The 15,570-nt window shown below is 43.8% G+C and overlaps 2 protein-coding genes and 3 non-coding genes across 8 annotated transcripts in view; 2 read left to right on the forward strand and 3 right to left on the reverse strand.

The window, feature by feature from the left end:
- LOC135904108 (uncharacterized) overlaps window positions 1-8,286 on the forward strand; it is a 48,611-nt gene extending 40,325 nt beyond the window's left edge. The window contains exon 11 of the mRNA XM_070530752.1: window positions 8,155-8,286. Coding sequence (XP_070386853.1) covers window positions 8,155-8,286 — 132 coding nt within the window. The remainder of the gene's footprint in view (window positions 1-8,154) is intronic.
- TRNAP-UGG (transfer RNA proline (anticodon UGG)) lies at window positions 2,210-2,281 on the reverse strand. The gene has a single exon. It is a non-coding gene; the product is annotated as a tRNA-Pro (tRNA).
- On the reverse strand, window positions 4,404-4,475 carry TRNAP-UGG (transfer RNA proline (anticodon UGG)). Its single transcript has one exon. It is a non-coding gene; the product is annotated as a tRNA-Pro (tRNA).
- A 71-nt stretch (window positions 8,287-8,357) lies between the features above and the next one.
- Window positions 8,358-15,570, forward strand: part of LOC135904118 (uncharacterized) — a 34,671-nt gene continuing 27,458 nt past the window's right edge. For 3 of the 4 annotated variants that reach the window (XM_065434739.2, XM_065434738.2, XM_065434737.2), the window contains exons 1-4: window positions 8,358-8,568; window positions 9,281-9,408; window positions 10,642-10,759; window positions 12,012-12,212. In XM_065434739.2, coding sequence (XP_065290811.1) covers window positions 8,458-8,568; window positions 9,281-9,408; window positions 10,642-10,759; window positions 12,012-12,212 — 558 coding nt within the window. In that variant the 5' untranslated portion in view covers window positions 8,358-8,457. The remainder of the gene's footprint in view (window positions 8,569-9,280; window positions 9,409-10,641; window positions 10,760-12,011; window positions 12,213-15,570) is intronic. The other variant, XM_065434736.2, reaches the window with a different exon arrangement.
- On the reverse strand, window positions 13,583-13,654 carry TRNAP-UGG (transfer RNA proline (anticodon UGG)). Its single transcript has one exon. It is a non-coding gene; the product is annotated as a tRNA-Pro (tRNA).

Here is a 15,570-nt window from a genome sequence, read left to right on the forward strand (position 1 = left end):
AGCAATAAAATTTCAACAGTTCTCGCGGCCTTGTGCCTTGTCTGCGCTAGAACTCGCTCGTTTCAAGATTCACAACCAATCGACATCGCCACTCTCAAGACTGTAGCAGTGCAGTTTGAGTTGCAGTCTGCTTTGCGCCGCTCATCTGCAGCACTGTCAGCAACGTGAGACTTCCCTTCGGCGACCGGGAACTGGGACGCAGTCACACACTTCCGAATTAGCAAGAATTTTATACTAATGAGGCCTACGTCCACCGAGGCTACATGGCGTGTTTCAAAATAAGTTTCTAAATTATCGACGCTCTAATTAACGAGCGTTTACTGTAGAACGTACATTTCGGTGGTATACACAAGGCGGACTACCGATGATGCCGTGGAGACTTTCAGCAGGTGCTGTTTTGTGGAGCAGTGTAGGAGAAGAACTCAGGCAGCCAGATGAATTCCTACTTATTGGATATTGTGAGAGCAGGGCTGCCAGGAATACGCGAAATGTCTGGGTATCGTCTGGTTGTGACAGAGCAATATCTTATGAATATTTTTTCCCCTTTCGTGTACTATTTCCGCAAATGCTGTATACCTTCGCATGGATGTGTGCTCTCCGCTGATAGAATATACACCACACGTGCTCGAATCTAGCTCTATGTTTATCGGCTGTAGCGTTCGCCTTTTGCGCAAGATCAAATGATCTGGAAAGGCTGCGCGTTGCACGAAGTATGGGACGTCATATTTAAATTCACTGTCACCTCTCGAGGCGGCCGGCTTGTCGTATGTATGTTGCACATATTGTCAATGGTGGCTAGTAGGAGACTTTTAGAAACTTCTTTTTTCTCCGTTTACACTGCGACAGTGACAACGTGGCTGCGTTCTTTGTGAAACAAGACGCCGTCACCAGGACGTTATCAGCAATCACTGACTTTTGAACAACGCGTGCAGCGGAGTTGAGCGGATTCTTGTGCTTCCTACCGAAATATGAAACAAAAGGAGAAAGAGTGACCGACAGAAAAAAAAAGAACTAAACGGGTGAATTGGGATACTAAAATCACATGGTTTCATTCTGTATTTGAACATGACGCCTCTGGCACGAGAAACTCTGATCATATACCAAATCTACAAGGACCTACTATGTGGCTCGTTTACCCCGCACATCAAACATGTCGCGTCCTCCCGTTATGCGAACCTGTACATGATTTCGCACCGAAGTTATGCAAGAAGAAAAATCAAACTTGGTTTGATTCGTTCGTGTTGGTCAGGGGGATGATTTTACATATTACTGGCCTTAACTACTGTAACCAACATTACCACCAGTTGGCACTTTATTATTATTTTAAATCCTGCCCATTACGAGCATTTGCACATTTCATGAGCAGAATTAATTAATCGTGCCCATGACCAGCACTTCCGCTAGTATTTTCCGCTTGTCAATACAGTCCATTACCAACAATTTCGCTCCTCTTGGGCAGGGTTGGATAATCCTGCACTTGAGCAGGATTATTGAATCCAGCCTACGTCAAACGCGAAAGTTGTTATTGACAATCGAAGTGCCCATAGGGAAAGCGGTCGTAGGGAAGGTCCTAGGCAGACTCCTTGTGGATCGGGAGAATATTATTTATGCTGCTTAGGGAAACAAAACAATAATTTATAGTTAAATCAAAAAAACGAAATGAAGCAAGTGCAATGGCAAGCAAAATACACACTGTCTGCTTTTGTATATTGTGAAACTCTCGCAGTAGCATCGCACAAAACAAAGAACTGGCACTGCAATTAAATAAAATGTGTTCATATTTCGTAACCGGGCGGAATGACTGAATAAGATGTGACTATAGAAACCTAACCTATTAATTAACTTTATCTTGCTGGCATCCTGAGGCATGACGTACATGCGAGCAGGGTTAAGGATGAAGTAAGGGTGGCTAAAACATTACTCAGGTACTGGATGCCATTTAAGCACTGCTATCGCTTTCCCTACAATATATGAAATAATAATATAATAATAACCCTATAGTATAATATAGGGATCTACAGAAATTTGGCCCACTTGCTTAGGAGCATGCTTTTCATAGCCTGTACGCAAGCTGTAAAAGATGTGTTCCATTCAAGAGCTTTTGTTTACTCCAGTTTTCCTCAACTGCACTGTTCAACCACAATCTCTCCCGACGATGACTTTTAGCGTTATAGAAGCCAGAAATATAAAAAGAAAATAGGTGAAAAGTGGGCCCGTCCGGGATTTGAACCCGGGACCTCTCGCACCCAAAGCGAGAATCATACCCCTAGACCAACGGGCCGTGCGTTTCCTTGGTGCTGCGCTCGCCGTATCGTTCTATAGCTTATCATTCCGTAGCGCTACACGGAATCAACTTATCGATCACTAATATATGTGACGTTTATATTCAATGTAAGAATAAATAAGAAGAGAGGTCAGTAAATATTCACGCAAAGCTTATTGAATGACATCTTGATGAGTAGCCTTACTGCACGTGCATCAATTTAAAAGAAATAAAGCAGGCATTGTACGGTCATCGTGCAAAATATTCCTATGGGCCACGTATTTAGAGTTGTCTTTAGAGTGATTTCTTTACCCAACCATAGGCTGCACGAGAGGGATTAGATGCCACGTCAGCCGAGGCAGGAGAACGAAATTAACTCGCCTATCCATCAAAGCGGAGACGAGTTTGACCCCGCTCTTACTTCGTAGAAGCGTTAAAGAACGGCGAATATACTCTACTCTTGATTCTAAGCACGAAATCAATATATATATATATATATATATATATATATATATATATATATATATATATATATATATATATATATATATATATATATATATATATATATATATATATATATATAAATTGCTCTAGGTAAAGATCGATTGTAGTTCTATAACTCTGAGTTCCCGATGTACCTAGAAAAGTCAGTCAATGAAATGCCCCTTGAGCCTTATTCGTTGCTCCTTGTTCATCTCACTGAAAGTTGCCCTCCACGATTTCCTGTAATTCGGTCCTACGATGCAATGAAATGGTCAAATGTCGCTAAGCGAATGGTGCCCGAAGGAGGATTGCAGTACTTGAACAGGATACTCTACCCTTAGTGCACTGCGAATACTGGCGGTCGATTTCGTACCCTCCGTATACCAGTGGCTACAGAGCATTCGAAACGACTTGTTGCGAGACACCGCTATACTTCAGGGTCACCTTGGTCGACGGGAACATTGTGGGACACTATATGCATTTCAAGGTCGTCAACGGTAACCAGGCGCAGGAGCAAAGAGAGATTTTTGCACTCATCAGCCTTCTTGACAACTCGCACATCGGGCCTTTCTATAGCTGTCATTCTGGTTTCAACAATATGTCAAGTTTTTTATTTCTCTAATTTTATTTCAAATCGCGTTCTTTCAATATGAAATTTAGGTACCGCGCACATGATCACATATTAAATAACAGTCTTAATAGTTAAAATTCATCTGACTCGATTGACAGCCTAGCGATGCAGCCGAAACCAGCTAAAAATGGGCAGCTTTTTTTTTTTCAGATACCTGTCCTTGTCAAAAACAACCCATTAAGCACGCTGTTGTCATTGCCAATTACCTTGATCCACTATTTAAATGCAATTTCACTGCTTTAAAAGCTTGCAGGTATACTCTGATATTTCCCTTTTCTTGCTATCCCAAGTCATCTTTGCAGCTCGTATCGATTACACCTGTTTATTGCTTTGGCGTCACGAACAACCTTATTTGTATTCTTCTTTACTGTCAGTTTTAAGCACTCTGGTTCGATTAAGAGCCTCTCTTGTCTCTCGCAAACTTTGATATTGAAGTTTTTCTTGCGTCATTGAGGTAGACTTGCTTGAAATGCCCACGTGGCGTGATCTGTCTCGGAACATTTACCACCGTATGTTAACCAACCTGTGCAGGCCACGACCTAAGCACGGCCACTAAATGAGCCTTCCTCTGGTCAAAAGCCTTATGCCATCGAACCACACTGGCATGGTAGAAGCGACATTGACGCGTGCTTACCATTAGGACGAAAGCGGCAGCTACTCTTTTAAAGCCAAGAATAGAAGCCCATTGCCCTTCTACCTTGGCGCGCGACTACACGTTCATTAAGGCATGTATAATGAAAGGCTTTACGAAAGAAAATCCAGCCATTCAAGCGGGGGACTAGCCGGAAAAGCAGGCCGGCACACGTGGCTTGGAAGTTGTAGAAAGAAATAATAAAGGGTATCACACGTGGCCTGGGCAAAAATCCCTTTAGTATACAGTGTCCCCGAAAAATAAAAGTGAAAGTGCAGCACTACTTTTGCTGGACATATGCTAGAAACTCGACCACAGGTTCCTTTCGCGAGCACCGCAGGAAGGCATCGATCTTTTGTTTTTGGGCACCGGGGAAAAAAGAAAGAAAACGAGGGCCCGTCCGGGATTTGAACCCGGGACCTCTCGCACCCAAAGCGAGAATCATACCCCTAGACCAACGGGCCGTGCACGTTACGCGTCGTATAGCTGCAGCCGAGAAAAGACGCACACAGAATGGCCTCGCCTTCTATAGCGCCTCTTCTCAAGCTGTCGCACAGCGGGACGCCTTTTGTATTCATGCAGCGCACCGGCTTCACCGCTCAGAGTGCTTAAGGCCGCACTCGCCCGCATGCAGATGTCGAAGGAAAGGTCGAGGTGGCTTAGAAAATAAAAGGAACTGTGACGCCGCGCTGTGTTATAGTTCTACTTGAGCCCCGTAAAAAACAAAAAGAAAGAAACAGGCCAACTATCGCAATATCTCAAGCCCACACTTTGCACTCTTATGCGAGGGCACAGACTCTCTGCATACTAACCCGCTTCGTGAACACCGCGGCACGCACCTGCGCAATTTTTAATACTTTTAGGTCAAAAACCTTCTTGTGTTTGGAGTACGTGCGCTGAAATAAGGGAGTCTGAAGATGGCGCTATTTGTATAACCCTATAGCAGACGAATTGCCGGGGGAAATGACTTGTCCACAAATAAACACAGTCACTCGCAGCTAGGATGAGGAAAGCGAAAAAAAACATCAAATAACTATGACGGTGGGCTCGTCTTCCCAAAAGGGGTAGCTTTGAGGTTCGCGCCATTTATCAATGGGGTGTTTGACGGAGAATTTTATGAGATAAAGATGTGTGTCTTACAAAAAAAAAAAGAAACTTGTTTCTTTAAAGCACGTAAAAAATTATTGTACATGCGACAGAGGCGTAGCAAAAGCATCTGCTCCTGAAATCTGAACCGCCTCACCATAGTAGACACGCTTCTAACTTTATGTCGTGGACAGCTGCTCTCGCTCAATGAATGTTTCTACTATCTACGAAGCTCAATAAATGCAAATATACAGTACTTAGAAAATTGTACAGTGAAGAATGAAAGCCCCTTAGTTAACAAATCAGTGAATATGAGTTAACTAGCGGTAAAGGCGGTAAGGAAAACTATATTATTGTTCACGATTCCCACAGCATAACCACATCTCTCAAGTCCACCAGGAGATTTATGCATGTCAGTCTCCCTGATTCACCGATATCTGCAGAGATAACACGTGGCTGTCCAACAGCATATGGGCTTCACATATTTAGCGCGAAACATGGAGAACAACAGAGAGACGTAAGCAGAAACAGGCAAGACGGTTGAAGCGCCCCAACTGGCGCAAATGAATTTAACATTGGCACGGCATTCGTTCGTATTATTTCAGTTACTGCACAACCACGTACTGCGTAGACCACTCGACCCCTCCGCGAACGCGCAATTTAAAGAACAAACTTCTACGTCCCACTAGCGGTCTCAGCACAGCTAACGTGAGACGTGCTCGTACGATACAGCAGGTCGTGTTAACTTTTTCATTGTTGAGGCAAACTTCCACGTAAGTTTATTCGAAGGGCAGCTAAATTTGATTACCTGCACCCGATATATAAGGGATCGTGTTCCTGAGAACGTATCTTATGAAGATTTCTATTGATTTCTTGCCCGTCGGCCCGAGTAGCTGATACCAAAGATAGCAGTGGCGCGGCTCCACGCTATCCATGACTGAGTTCGAAGAGAACCAAAATTCAGAATAAGGGAGGCCAGACACTAAATTGACTTTGAATTCTGGGATTTTACTTGCCAAAACCACGTTTTGATTATGAGGCACGCATTTTGACCACCAGGGGATCTTTAACGTGCCCAAAGGCACAAATACAGGCGTTATTGCATTCTTCCCTCATCGAATTGAAGCCCTGGTGGCCGGGATTTGATCCCGCGACCTCGCGCTTAGCAGCATAACACCATAGCCGCTAAGCCACGCTAAGCCACCACGGTGGGTGAAGCCAAACACTGGCATGCACTGCCTATGTTGCATTCAGTAAGACCTGCACTCGACTATGCACACTATGTGGCCTTAGCAGATTTCAGTTTGGAACAGCAGATGGCTTCGTCGACTAACCCCATACTTCCGTTCCACATAGGTATAGACAAAAAACAACTTGACAACAGTGCACTAGTTGCAAATTCAAATGTTTTGTTTTCCTTCCTCTTGCAGTATGATTTAGCTGCAATGGGGTCAAATGGGTGATAAATTCATGAACGGTAATTTAACTGCTTCCCTAGTTAACTTGCCTGTTAAATTTAATTAACATTTGTTATATCTTTACGGTGCTTGTGGTCATCGTGAAATCAAAAGGTGACGTAGACACTCGGATGCTCTTAGGATAATTCGCACACCATGCGCAATAGCGTCACTACCGGTCAAAACGTCATACTGCTCCCTCCAAAAAGGCCGTCTCTTTATCAAAGAGGTCAACAGACGCCGTGGAAACACAGCTTTCACCATTCCACCTGATAGCGTGTGCCAATATAATTTAACGCACGTCCTTATCCCTTTCTCTGGCAAGAACCACGCAATCATTAAACAAAGGTGAGCAGCCGAACTCTTGACAACGAGGAGAGATACGACCAGGGATTACACGTGCGTGAAATTATAGTTGCACAAGCAATCAGACGGTATGTTGAAAGTTCTGCTCACAATCTGTCTGTCGATCTGGTTGTCGACTGGTCTTATTGAAAGGAGCAATACGAAGTTTGGACCATGATTGGCATGGCTGCGCATGGTGTGTAAATGTGTGAATATTTCCGATAATAAACTGTTGAAGTTAATGCATCGTTGTGTCTACGTCTCCCTTTTTGCCCTTGTCTGCTGGCGCTAAAATGTTGTCCAAGTTCGTATAACACGCCCAACACGCAGCAGTCCTTCATGTAGCACTGTATTGAAGGGCCCAAGGACGACTTTTGCTGCGAATAAGCCTTCTATAGTTCAAACCTCATTTTTGAGGCTCACTATGTTGGAACTGCTGCTGGTTCGAAGATTATATGCTAAGTGGTCATGTCTTGAAAAGAGGTAGGCTAAAATTCTGCAGTTGCATTATGTGCCGTACAGCTATACAAACGAAAAAAATTTGGATAATTTTAATTTACCATTTACCTAACTAATTTGTGTCAGCTTAGGCACTGACTATCATCTGCCATTGCTCATAACGTGCTACCAAAAATAAAAAAAGACAAACGAAGAAGGAAATACAGAAAGAAGTACAATAACATGCCCTTGCCACTTTACTGCTAACATAAGAACGGAAGCTTAGGTTGTTTTTCAAGTATATTTTATTCACTTATAGAATCGTTCTAGAGTCCACTCATATGCCAGTGTCAAAATTCCGCTCAGAATGCATGTAGGTATAGGAGGGGGTGCAAGAAGTCGTCACTCTGATCACGTGCTCGAAAAAAGGTGTGCTAATGAGCAGACGTTCATATTCAATTACTTTTGCTCACGTAATGGCGTTATCTCTAATGAGACAGGCAATCGCTGAGTCAGGGCTTGCAGTGAGGCAGCTGCGGTGCTTCTGGAACAGCCCTTTACCCGTACGCTTCCAACGCACACGTAAAATGGGTAACAAGAACGTGTTTGTTAACTAAGTTTATCTGCTCTTACGACTTCATTTATTTTGGCTGTTCTACTGTAGCACATACAGTTATTATCACTTTAGGACCACTTTCTTTTTCGGAACTTAGGCCTAATTGCCTTGGTCTGTGTCTCGTTAGAGCTTGGAGTGCTTTCGTGCTTTTGGCCTTCCTTTAGTAATGAATTCATATTTTCTAATACGTTCTTTTTTCAGGCTCTTGTCGCTCAAATGAGGTTGATGGCGGGGGATTCATTCATCCTGTTTTTTGGCCTGACGTTTGTGAACACGAGGGGTCGCTTTCCCGCCGAGTTCTTGCACTTAACCTCGCATGCACAACTTTCTTGATACTTCAGTAAAACGAGTTCTTGGGCGAGTTGGTCGCTTATTGCAGGCAGAACAGCAGCGCCAAAAAACACGCTAAAGAAAGGAACACTCACAGACACGGACAATCCGTGTCTGACAGTGTTCCTTTCTTTAGTGTGTGTGTTTTTGGCGCTGCTGTTATGCCTGCAATAAATGACCAGCTCGCCCAGGAACTGGTTTTACTGTAGTATATTTCATCTACAGTGGGCCCTTCTTTCTTTGTTAACCAGCAATTTCCTTCCGTTGCAGCGATTGTCCATGTCGGTCAGTGTTCATTTCTTTTGTGTGTGTTTTTTGACGCTGCTGTTACGCCTGCAATTTTTTGATACATTCTCAAATTATGAATCATAAGAGCTTATGTTCTGATGAAGCCGCTTGCGCACGCGAACTGCAAGAGCAATGTTTTTGATACTCAGTATACAAGTTCAATTCATGCCTTTACAGTAGCGCTTAAAGAGATAATTTTATGTGCGTATCCCGCAAGGCATCATTTATAATGGCCGCTGCCGCATTGATTTTTGAGTAATTACGTCGCATTTTGAGACACATGGGAACACTGGATGCTGGTGTTTAATGTGCAATATGTAAAAGGCAGAATTGTTATTAAGCACCCTGACTGTTAATAGAAAAAGGTATTCACCTGCTGATAGGACTAATTTACGACACTGTACCCTCGAAAAAAAAAGCTATGCCTTTCAAAATTGCTAATACCACTGCATTAAACTACAATCTTGAGCAAGCAAAGCCAAATTACCGCAATGCTATGGCTATGTATATTTGGGATTAAGAGTGCTTGTTTGACGTTTGCTTGGTTCTCGGCGTAATACAAGCATTATGCTCATTATCCAAATACAAGTTGAATACAATTAATGCGATTAGCTGTGCCGATTCAATTCGATATTATAGTGAAACATTGTGTAGCGTTTGGCCTTCCTTTAGTAATGAATTCATATTTTCTAATACGTTCTTTTTTCAGGCTCTTGTCGCTCAAATGAGGTTGATGGCGGGGGATTCATTCATCCTGTTTTTTGGCCTGACGTTTGTGAACACGAGGGGTCGCTTTCCCGCCGACAAGACCGCTGAAGTCATCAAGGGCATCACCTCGTGAGTGACCAAATCCACTTTATTCTGCAAACATATCTTGCGCCAGCTTTACGATTGTTCATTCTACAAGCGCTGCCTTTTAGCTGCCTGATTGCAAAGATGACGACTTCATTGTACATATACACTTCGTTGTATATTTTTTTAACGGACGCTTCCAGGTTTCCTGCTCAAGCTGCGTAATTTAGCGCACGGGAGCAAAATTACTGCAGCTATTGTTTTTGCTTCTGTTCTTCATGCATGTGGAAAAACATTGCCCATGAACTTGGCTGGCAGAGAGCAGGTAACCTTGATATGTTCCTTTAGTACTATAATGTCACATGTGTCCGCGCTGCTTACGATGCGCTCGTCATGAAAGCAAAGTTACGAGGCTGTCAGAACGGCTACGTTTGATTTAGTATAGACAGACTGTGCCGCACAGTCACTCGCCTATCTGGTAAATTGCAACAAGGTCAGACAAACGCAAAAGAAAAAAATGGCTGTGGCTTAACCTTAGCCTGGCTGGCTTTAACGGATACTAGCCTTTATTTTAACGCGACAGCGTTAAGGAGCTCGTGTCGCAGAAAAGCCGGTGTCGTCGGCGTCGGCTCAGGCGTGCGGCGCTTGCTCAAGCGCACATTTCGTTGTCGCGCCGAACGCTGCGTTGCTCGACGCTCACCGCGTCCGATGCGGGGGGCGACGCCGCGAGCGACGGCGCGAGTTGGAGCCCTGGTTCTCCTCTGTCGTGACGTCACGGTGTCACGTGGTATTGAAGGCGACACCGCCGCGCCTGAGGAGCTGGGTTGAGCTCTCGTAATATGCTTCGCATAAAATGGTCGAGGGGTCTTCACTTATTGAGATGCTAGAGACTGTACATCAGCAAAGCTTGCGAGTGCCGTGCGCACAAGACTGGCATATACGGTTAGAGTGCAATCCTATAACTGGTGTGCCGTACTCTAGTTTGTTCATACACACTCTCTAATGTATACCCTTAAGCGTTAAAACGCTTATCGTCGAATGAACGTGCATTCACGGTAGCCTTGAGGAACTTGTCATTTCAGAGAAATATTTCATGCAAGCTTGTGCCAGCTATCAAAGGGTACATTAAGTTCAAGCCACTTGCGCTAGATGTGATGTACACTTCTGATTGCGTCTCATTGCATCTATGATACAACGTTATTAGCCTTTTGCAACTGACTCCGGTGAGCTTATGGGTAGTTTTACCCGTAGAATGAACAATTTTTCGACATTCCGCAGGAATGTGAACCTCGTCATCGTGAGAAGCGATAGGGTAGAAACTGGAGCCTGCAACCCGCAACCATTGAGCGTGTGGAAGCCCGTGCGAGGCCATCCCAGTGCAATTGCCTCGACGATTGTAAGATTTTTTTTTCTGTCGTACTATCACGCTTTCTAAGACGAAATGCACTCTTTCTCAGCGGATGTAGTGGTTACATTTGTGTCAGTTAAGAATCAATCTTCATTCTTGGTAACACAGTAATATAATTTCTTGCGCAAACTGAAACTAGTGCCAGTATCTCCATGATCTTCATTATGAGGCACTCCTCTGATTGTTTACACTAACTGCTGATATATATGGAATCGCGTTGGATTGTATTTATAACCTTCATATTCATCGCGATCTTCCTCTATTCCAGTATATTGACTCCGAACTAAGATTGCTAATTACTTTAATTTTCTATCGGTGGTCAGGATCACTACTTATATTTAATATTGCTGTAGATCCGCAGCGTACCTGTTTGTTCAGACAGAAAGTGATTGCGCGCAGTAAGGATTAACAGTTTCAGGCGTCGATCAATAAACAAATTTCGCTCATTCAAGCTTTCCCATGGCATGAATTTACAACAGTAGCACTCATCGAAAACGAGATATGGTACCCAAAAGTCGATGCCATAATTTAGTTGTATCGGTTAGCAAAAGTACACGACATTCTGATTAGTATTGGTAATCAGGTCTTGACCACATTACTCTATAGTTCAATAATGTTTACCCCTTTCTCTTCACCCCTCCCAACCACCCTAAAATATGTCTAAAGGAGTAATTCACAAGGTGCACTTCTTTATTTCGTTCTCAACAAACTAATTACCTCGTCCATTGCACAAAATCATTGTTTTGGACTTTTCTTGAGGAGTTCATGCTGCTTCTCTAACCTGCTTTCAAGAAGCCACCCGTCTGGTCTCCCCAATTCGTCTAGTGACAGTCCTCACTCGCCGGTGGTCTGGCATAGTAGAGTTGCATCCTATGCTTCCTGGAATCATCCCCCTCATACACAGTGTAGCTCCAAATATCTTTGGCAAAATATGAACGTTCTGTATCGAGCTGGCGGTGGTGTACATTAGCTTGCCGGATCGCCCACGCTTCACTTGAACTTCGGATCATCATGAGTCTTCACATGTGGTTTGCAATAATACAGATCCGCTTAAGCAATGGCGTGACTACAGCTTACGTCTCTGTCTCTACTTTAGGCTTTCGTCGTTAGTTTTCTATACCACGATATTTCTCTCCTTCTTCCACCAACCCTGAAAAGTAGTCTAGAGAAGATTTCCCTTTTTTTTAGGTTTCTTAATGGCTTAGTTACTACAAATGCGAATTGCCCTCATTCTTTTCAGACACACAGCAAACTTATCTTGAAGAATTTGGCCAATTTACGAAGAACCATCGTGGCCATGTCGTCGAACATGGCCCTGAAAGTATACAACGTCGTTGCTAACCGCCTCATCGACTCCAGCAATATGAGTCAAGGAAATTCAAGCGAAGACGACGTCAGCGGACGCATCGCGTGCTCCGTTGAGATCCTGTGCATCGCAGAGGTTGGTAAGATGGTTTACGCACATTAATACGTGAACGGTGGGCGTTGCGCAATATAGGTCTGCAGCGCAATGCAAGTGCACGCCTAGTGTGACTTCAAGAACTATACCGAATACGTTTTTCTTTGCTTACGCGTGCTCGTGTGCATGTTTACACACGAGCATATCACACGCGCGCACATGCACGTTCTTTGGCTTGTTGTTGGTAAATTGACGTTTCGTTTTGTAGTTACTTTTCCATAAAGCTTTTAATTCTCGCTCGCTTAGGTGGTATTGCAGTTGCAGCACACGCTCGTTAGAGGGCGCACCTGCAGACCACTCAAGTAGCAGATGTACTCTTTGCAGTCTGCAGCATTCCTCCTGGCGGCGTCCTGTGAGTGTGTGGCCTGCGATTTTTGTTCCAAGCTACGGATCCTTTAGACGTAGACCGACGATTTATACTGTAACGCAACGATGCCGTCACTCATGATGACCTATTCACCCTCTCTCTTTGGCTTACCAGTTATATAGAAAGCCATTGCTAGGCAAAAGCAGGAAAAATTCGGATGATCGCATGCCAAGCGTGCTACAGCAGTTGAAGGTGCTCGAACACAAAGAGAAGTCTCGCTAAACAGGTTACGTTGGTTCTTTTACTCTCTGCGTGGAAAGCTCCTGCGCCTTTCTCCCGGGTGCGGCGCCTTAATTCTATGTAAGTCTGGTGAGACCACAAAGCTGCATCATATCTTTATCTAAAATAACAAAAAGAAAGTCATTACGCTATAGGAGGCAGCTTTTTATATGACCATATTAAAAGACTATTGATTTTCACACTCACTTCTTACATTGTTTTTGGCACTGTTTTACAGCAGGTATATATTTCAAGTATCGTGATAGGTGCTCTCGATCTAACTCTGCTAGACAATAGCTGGTGTATCTGACGTATGTTCCTGAGGCCATTTCTCGCATGGAGCACAGATTCTACAAACTTGGCAAAATTCATTGAAAAATCGCATTTCCCAAATTGTTCTTCAGCTGTACGCTTTTCGTAATTCTAAACATGCAACAAATGTGGGAAAAGTAAATTTTGTCATAAACAGGAAAAAAATTGGCGCATGAAAGAGATGTCAAAACGCCTTTTTATTTACGTTTGTGCGTGCATGCAGGTTTCCGGCAGCATGCGCAAGTTCCACGTATTTTGTAATATTATTTTAGAGGTCGGACATTACACAAACAAAGCGACCGATTGCCTGTTGACGAAGAGGGTGACATCCCATCACAGCGTCGATCACATTTGTCAAACGTTGATGTGACTTCCCATACAACAGCAAAAAATGTTGCGATAGAATGACCGCACATGAAAAAAAGTAGAAATGAATGCGTGCTTGCACTCACACGGGCCCGTCCGGGATTTGAACCCGGGACCTCTCGCACCCAAAGCGAGAATCATACCCCTAGACCAACGGGCCTTGCTGCGGTACGCAGTATACACGGCGGACATCCCGTGAAAATGAACTAGTTTCCAGAAACCAGTTTTCAAGGCTCGCTCAGATGATTCTGCAGCAGTAAATCTCTTGGCAGAGTGCCTAGCTGACGTACATTTTTTCTATAATGCAAGTATCGGGACAGGATTACTGGCTTTGTGATTCCGCGAACGCTGACTTCGGGACAAATGCGGCAACCGCTCACCGAAGCTGTAGTCAGTAAACGAAGTTGCACAATCATGACGTTATGGTTTCTTCATGGCGCACGCGTGCTTTGTTACCTGCTAATGGTACCTGCTAAGTTATTATTATTTGTACAGGAAGCTTCAGAGAGCGGCATAACCTCCGCTACAGCCACCTTGTCTACGAAGTGGCCGCATCTGTCCTTCGTATAGCCCAAGGCTACATCAGGATTAATCCTGTCTCAGGGGACTTTGATCTCGCTCACATGGTTAAAATTCCAAAGGAAAGTTGGCGCATTTGCTTAATTGGCTAGTTTGAATGTATATTCTATCACATTTATGTTATATATTTCAATCTGTGTTCTCCAGATTCTTTGTGTGTGCTTAGTCTTTGCAAGACTGGAAATGTTTGTACACCAAAAAGCGCGCAGATTCTTTCATTGTCAATGTTGCTATGACGCCACACACTGTGAGCCACACTGAGATAATGTTCGCTTCATATCTTGAAGCTACTTTCTACACGGAATTGACGTCCGGAAGGAAATCATGTTGAAAAAAGTGACATCGTTGCACTATTGGAGGATTATCAATGCAGTCGACATTTATTTATTCATGGTTGACCTTTCGTAGTTATAAAAAAAGCACTTGTTAATAAATTGATAATTTTCTGATGATTTTCTACGCCATATAGCACTGCCTCTCACCTCTATTCCTGAGTTAGCAATAAAATGGACCACTTTTAGCAGGTGCGAGTTTGGATCTCTAGGCCTAACTAACTATTGTTGATGATCCTTAATGAATCATGATCGTTTGCAAAAAAGATGGATGACGCTTAAGCTTCGTATTTAGGAGTGGAACGCGATAGCATTCGAAGATCCCCGACTGCTACTCACGCTTACCGCCAACTGCAGCTTATGTAACCGTAATGTTTTCCTGGAAACGCTGGCGGGGAAAGCTATGAACGAAGGCAAACTTTATGGCTATTTTTTGCGTGTTGCAAGGAATCGAGCTCGAGCATGCCTCGCCGCTTCAACTGATACAGAACTCAAACGGCAACTGGAAAACGCTAACGCGTTAAAATGGGTTTGTGTTTAAGCTTCCGCGTAACAAAATTATGCTTTCTCGTATATTGAAATTACAGTCCGACGCTATCATGCCTGTAGGTTGTGTGTAAGTCGTATTTACGAATTTTCTGGCGCATTCTACTTTGAAAAAAAAATCATTTAGTTCAGTAAACACTTCTGCGCCACGCGGAGGGCCTGCGTGGGTGAGGATGCATTGTACGAAATTAGATTTCTCCGCCCGAGACACCATTGCCGACACCGGATTTTCTGCGACATGGGCCCTTAACGCTATCGCGTTAAAGGTCCTCATGGCTATGACATTAGAAAATGCTTCTATACTACCAGCTGTGCCTTGCTGTTTGGTGGTATCAAAATGCAGGAGACACGTGGCCCAACAGTGTGTCAGATACGACGTGCGACGCTTCTGAAAGCTTGCTGATCCGTATGGCTGAACCTGTAGACACCAGTTGTAAGCTGTTGAATCGGGCATTACTGTTGGAAGGACAGGTCGCATGGCGGATCACACGCGGAATTGCACCAGTGTATTTTTACCATTTACCCCGCACCATGTACGTCATGTTGATAAGGATGCATGTTTATATCTTAAATGGTGCACCATAGTATACCTTATATCTAGGTAAGATACCCATGTATC

This window comes from Dermacentor albipictus, chromosome 1 (assembly GCF_038994185.2).
Source record: "Dermacentor albipictus isolate Rhodes 1998 colony chromosome 1, USDA_Dalb.pri_finalv2, whole genome shotgun sequence".
Lineage (NCBI taxonomy): Eukaryota > Metazoa > Arthropoda > Arachnida > Ixodida > Ixodidae > Dermacentor > Dermacentor albipictus.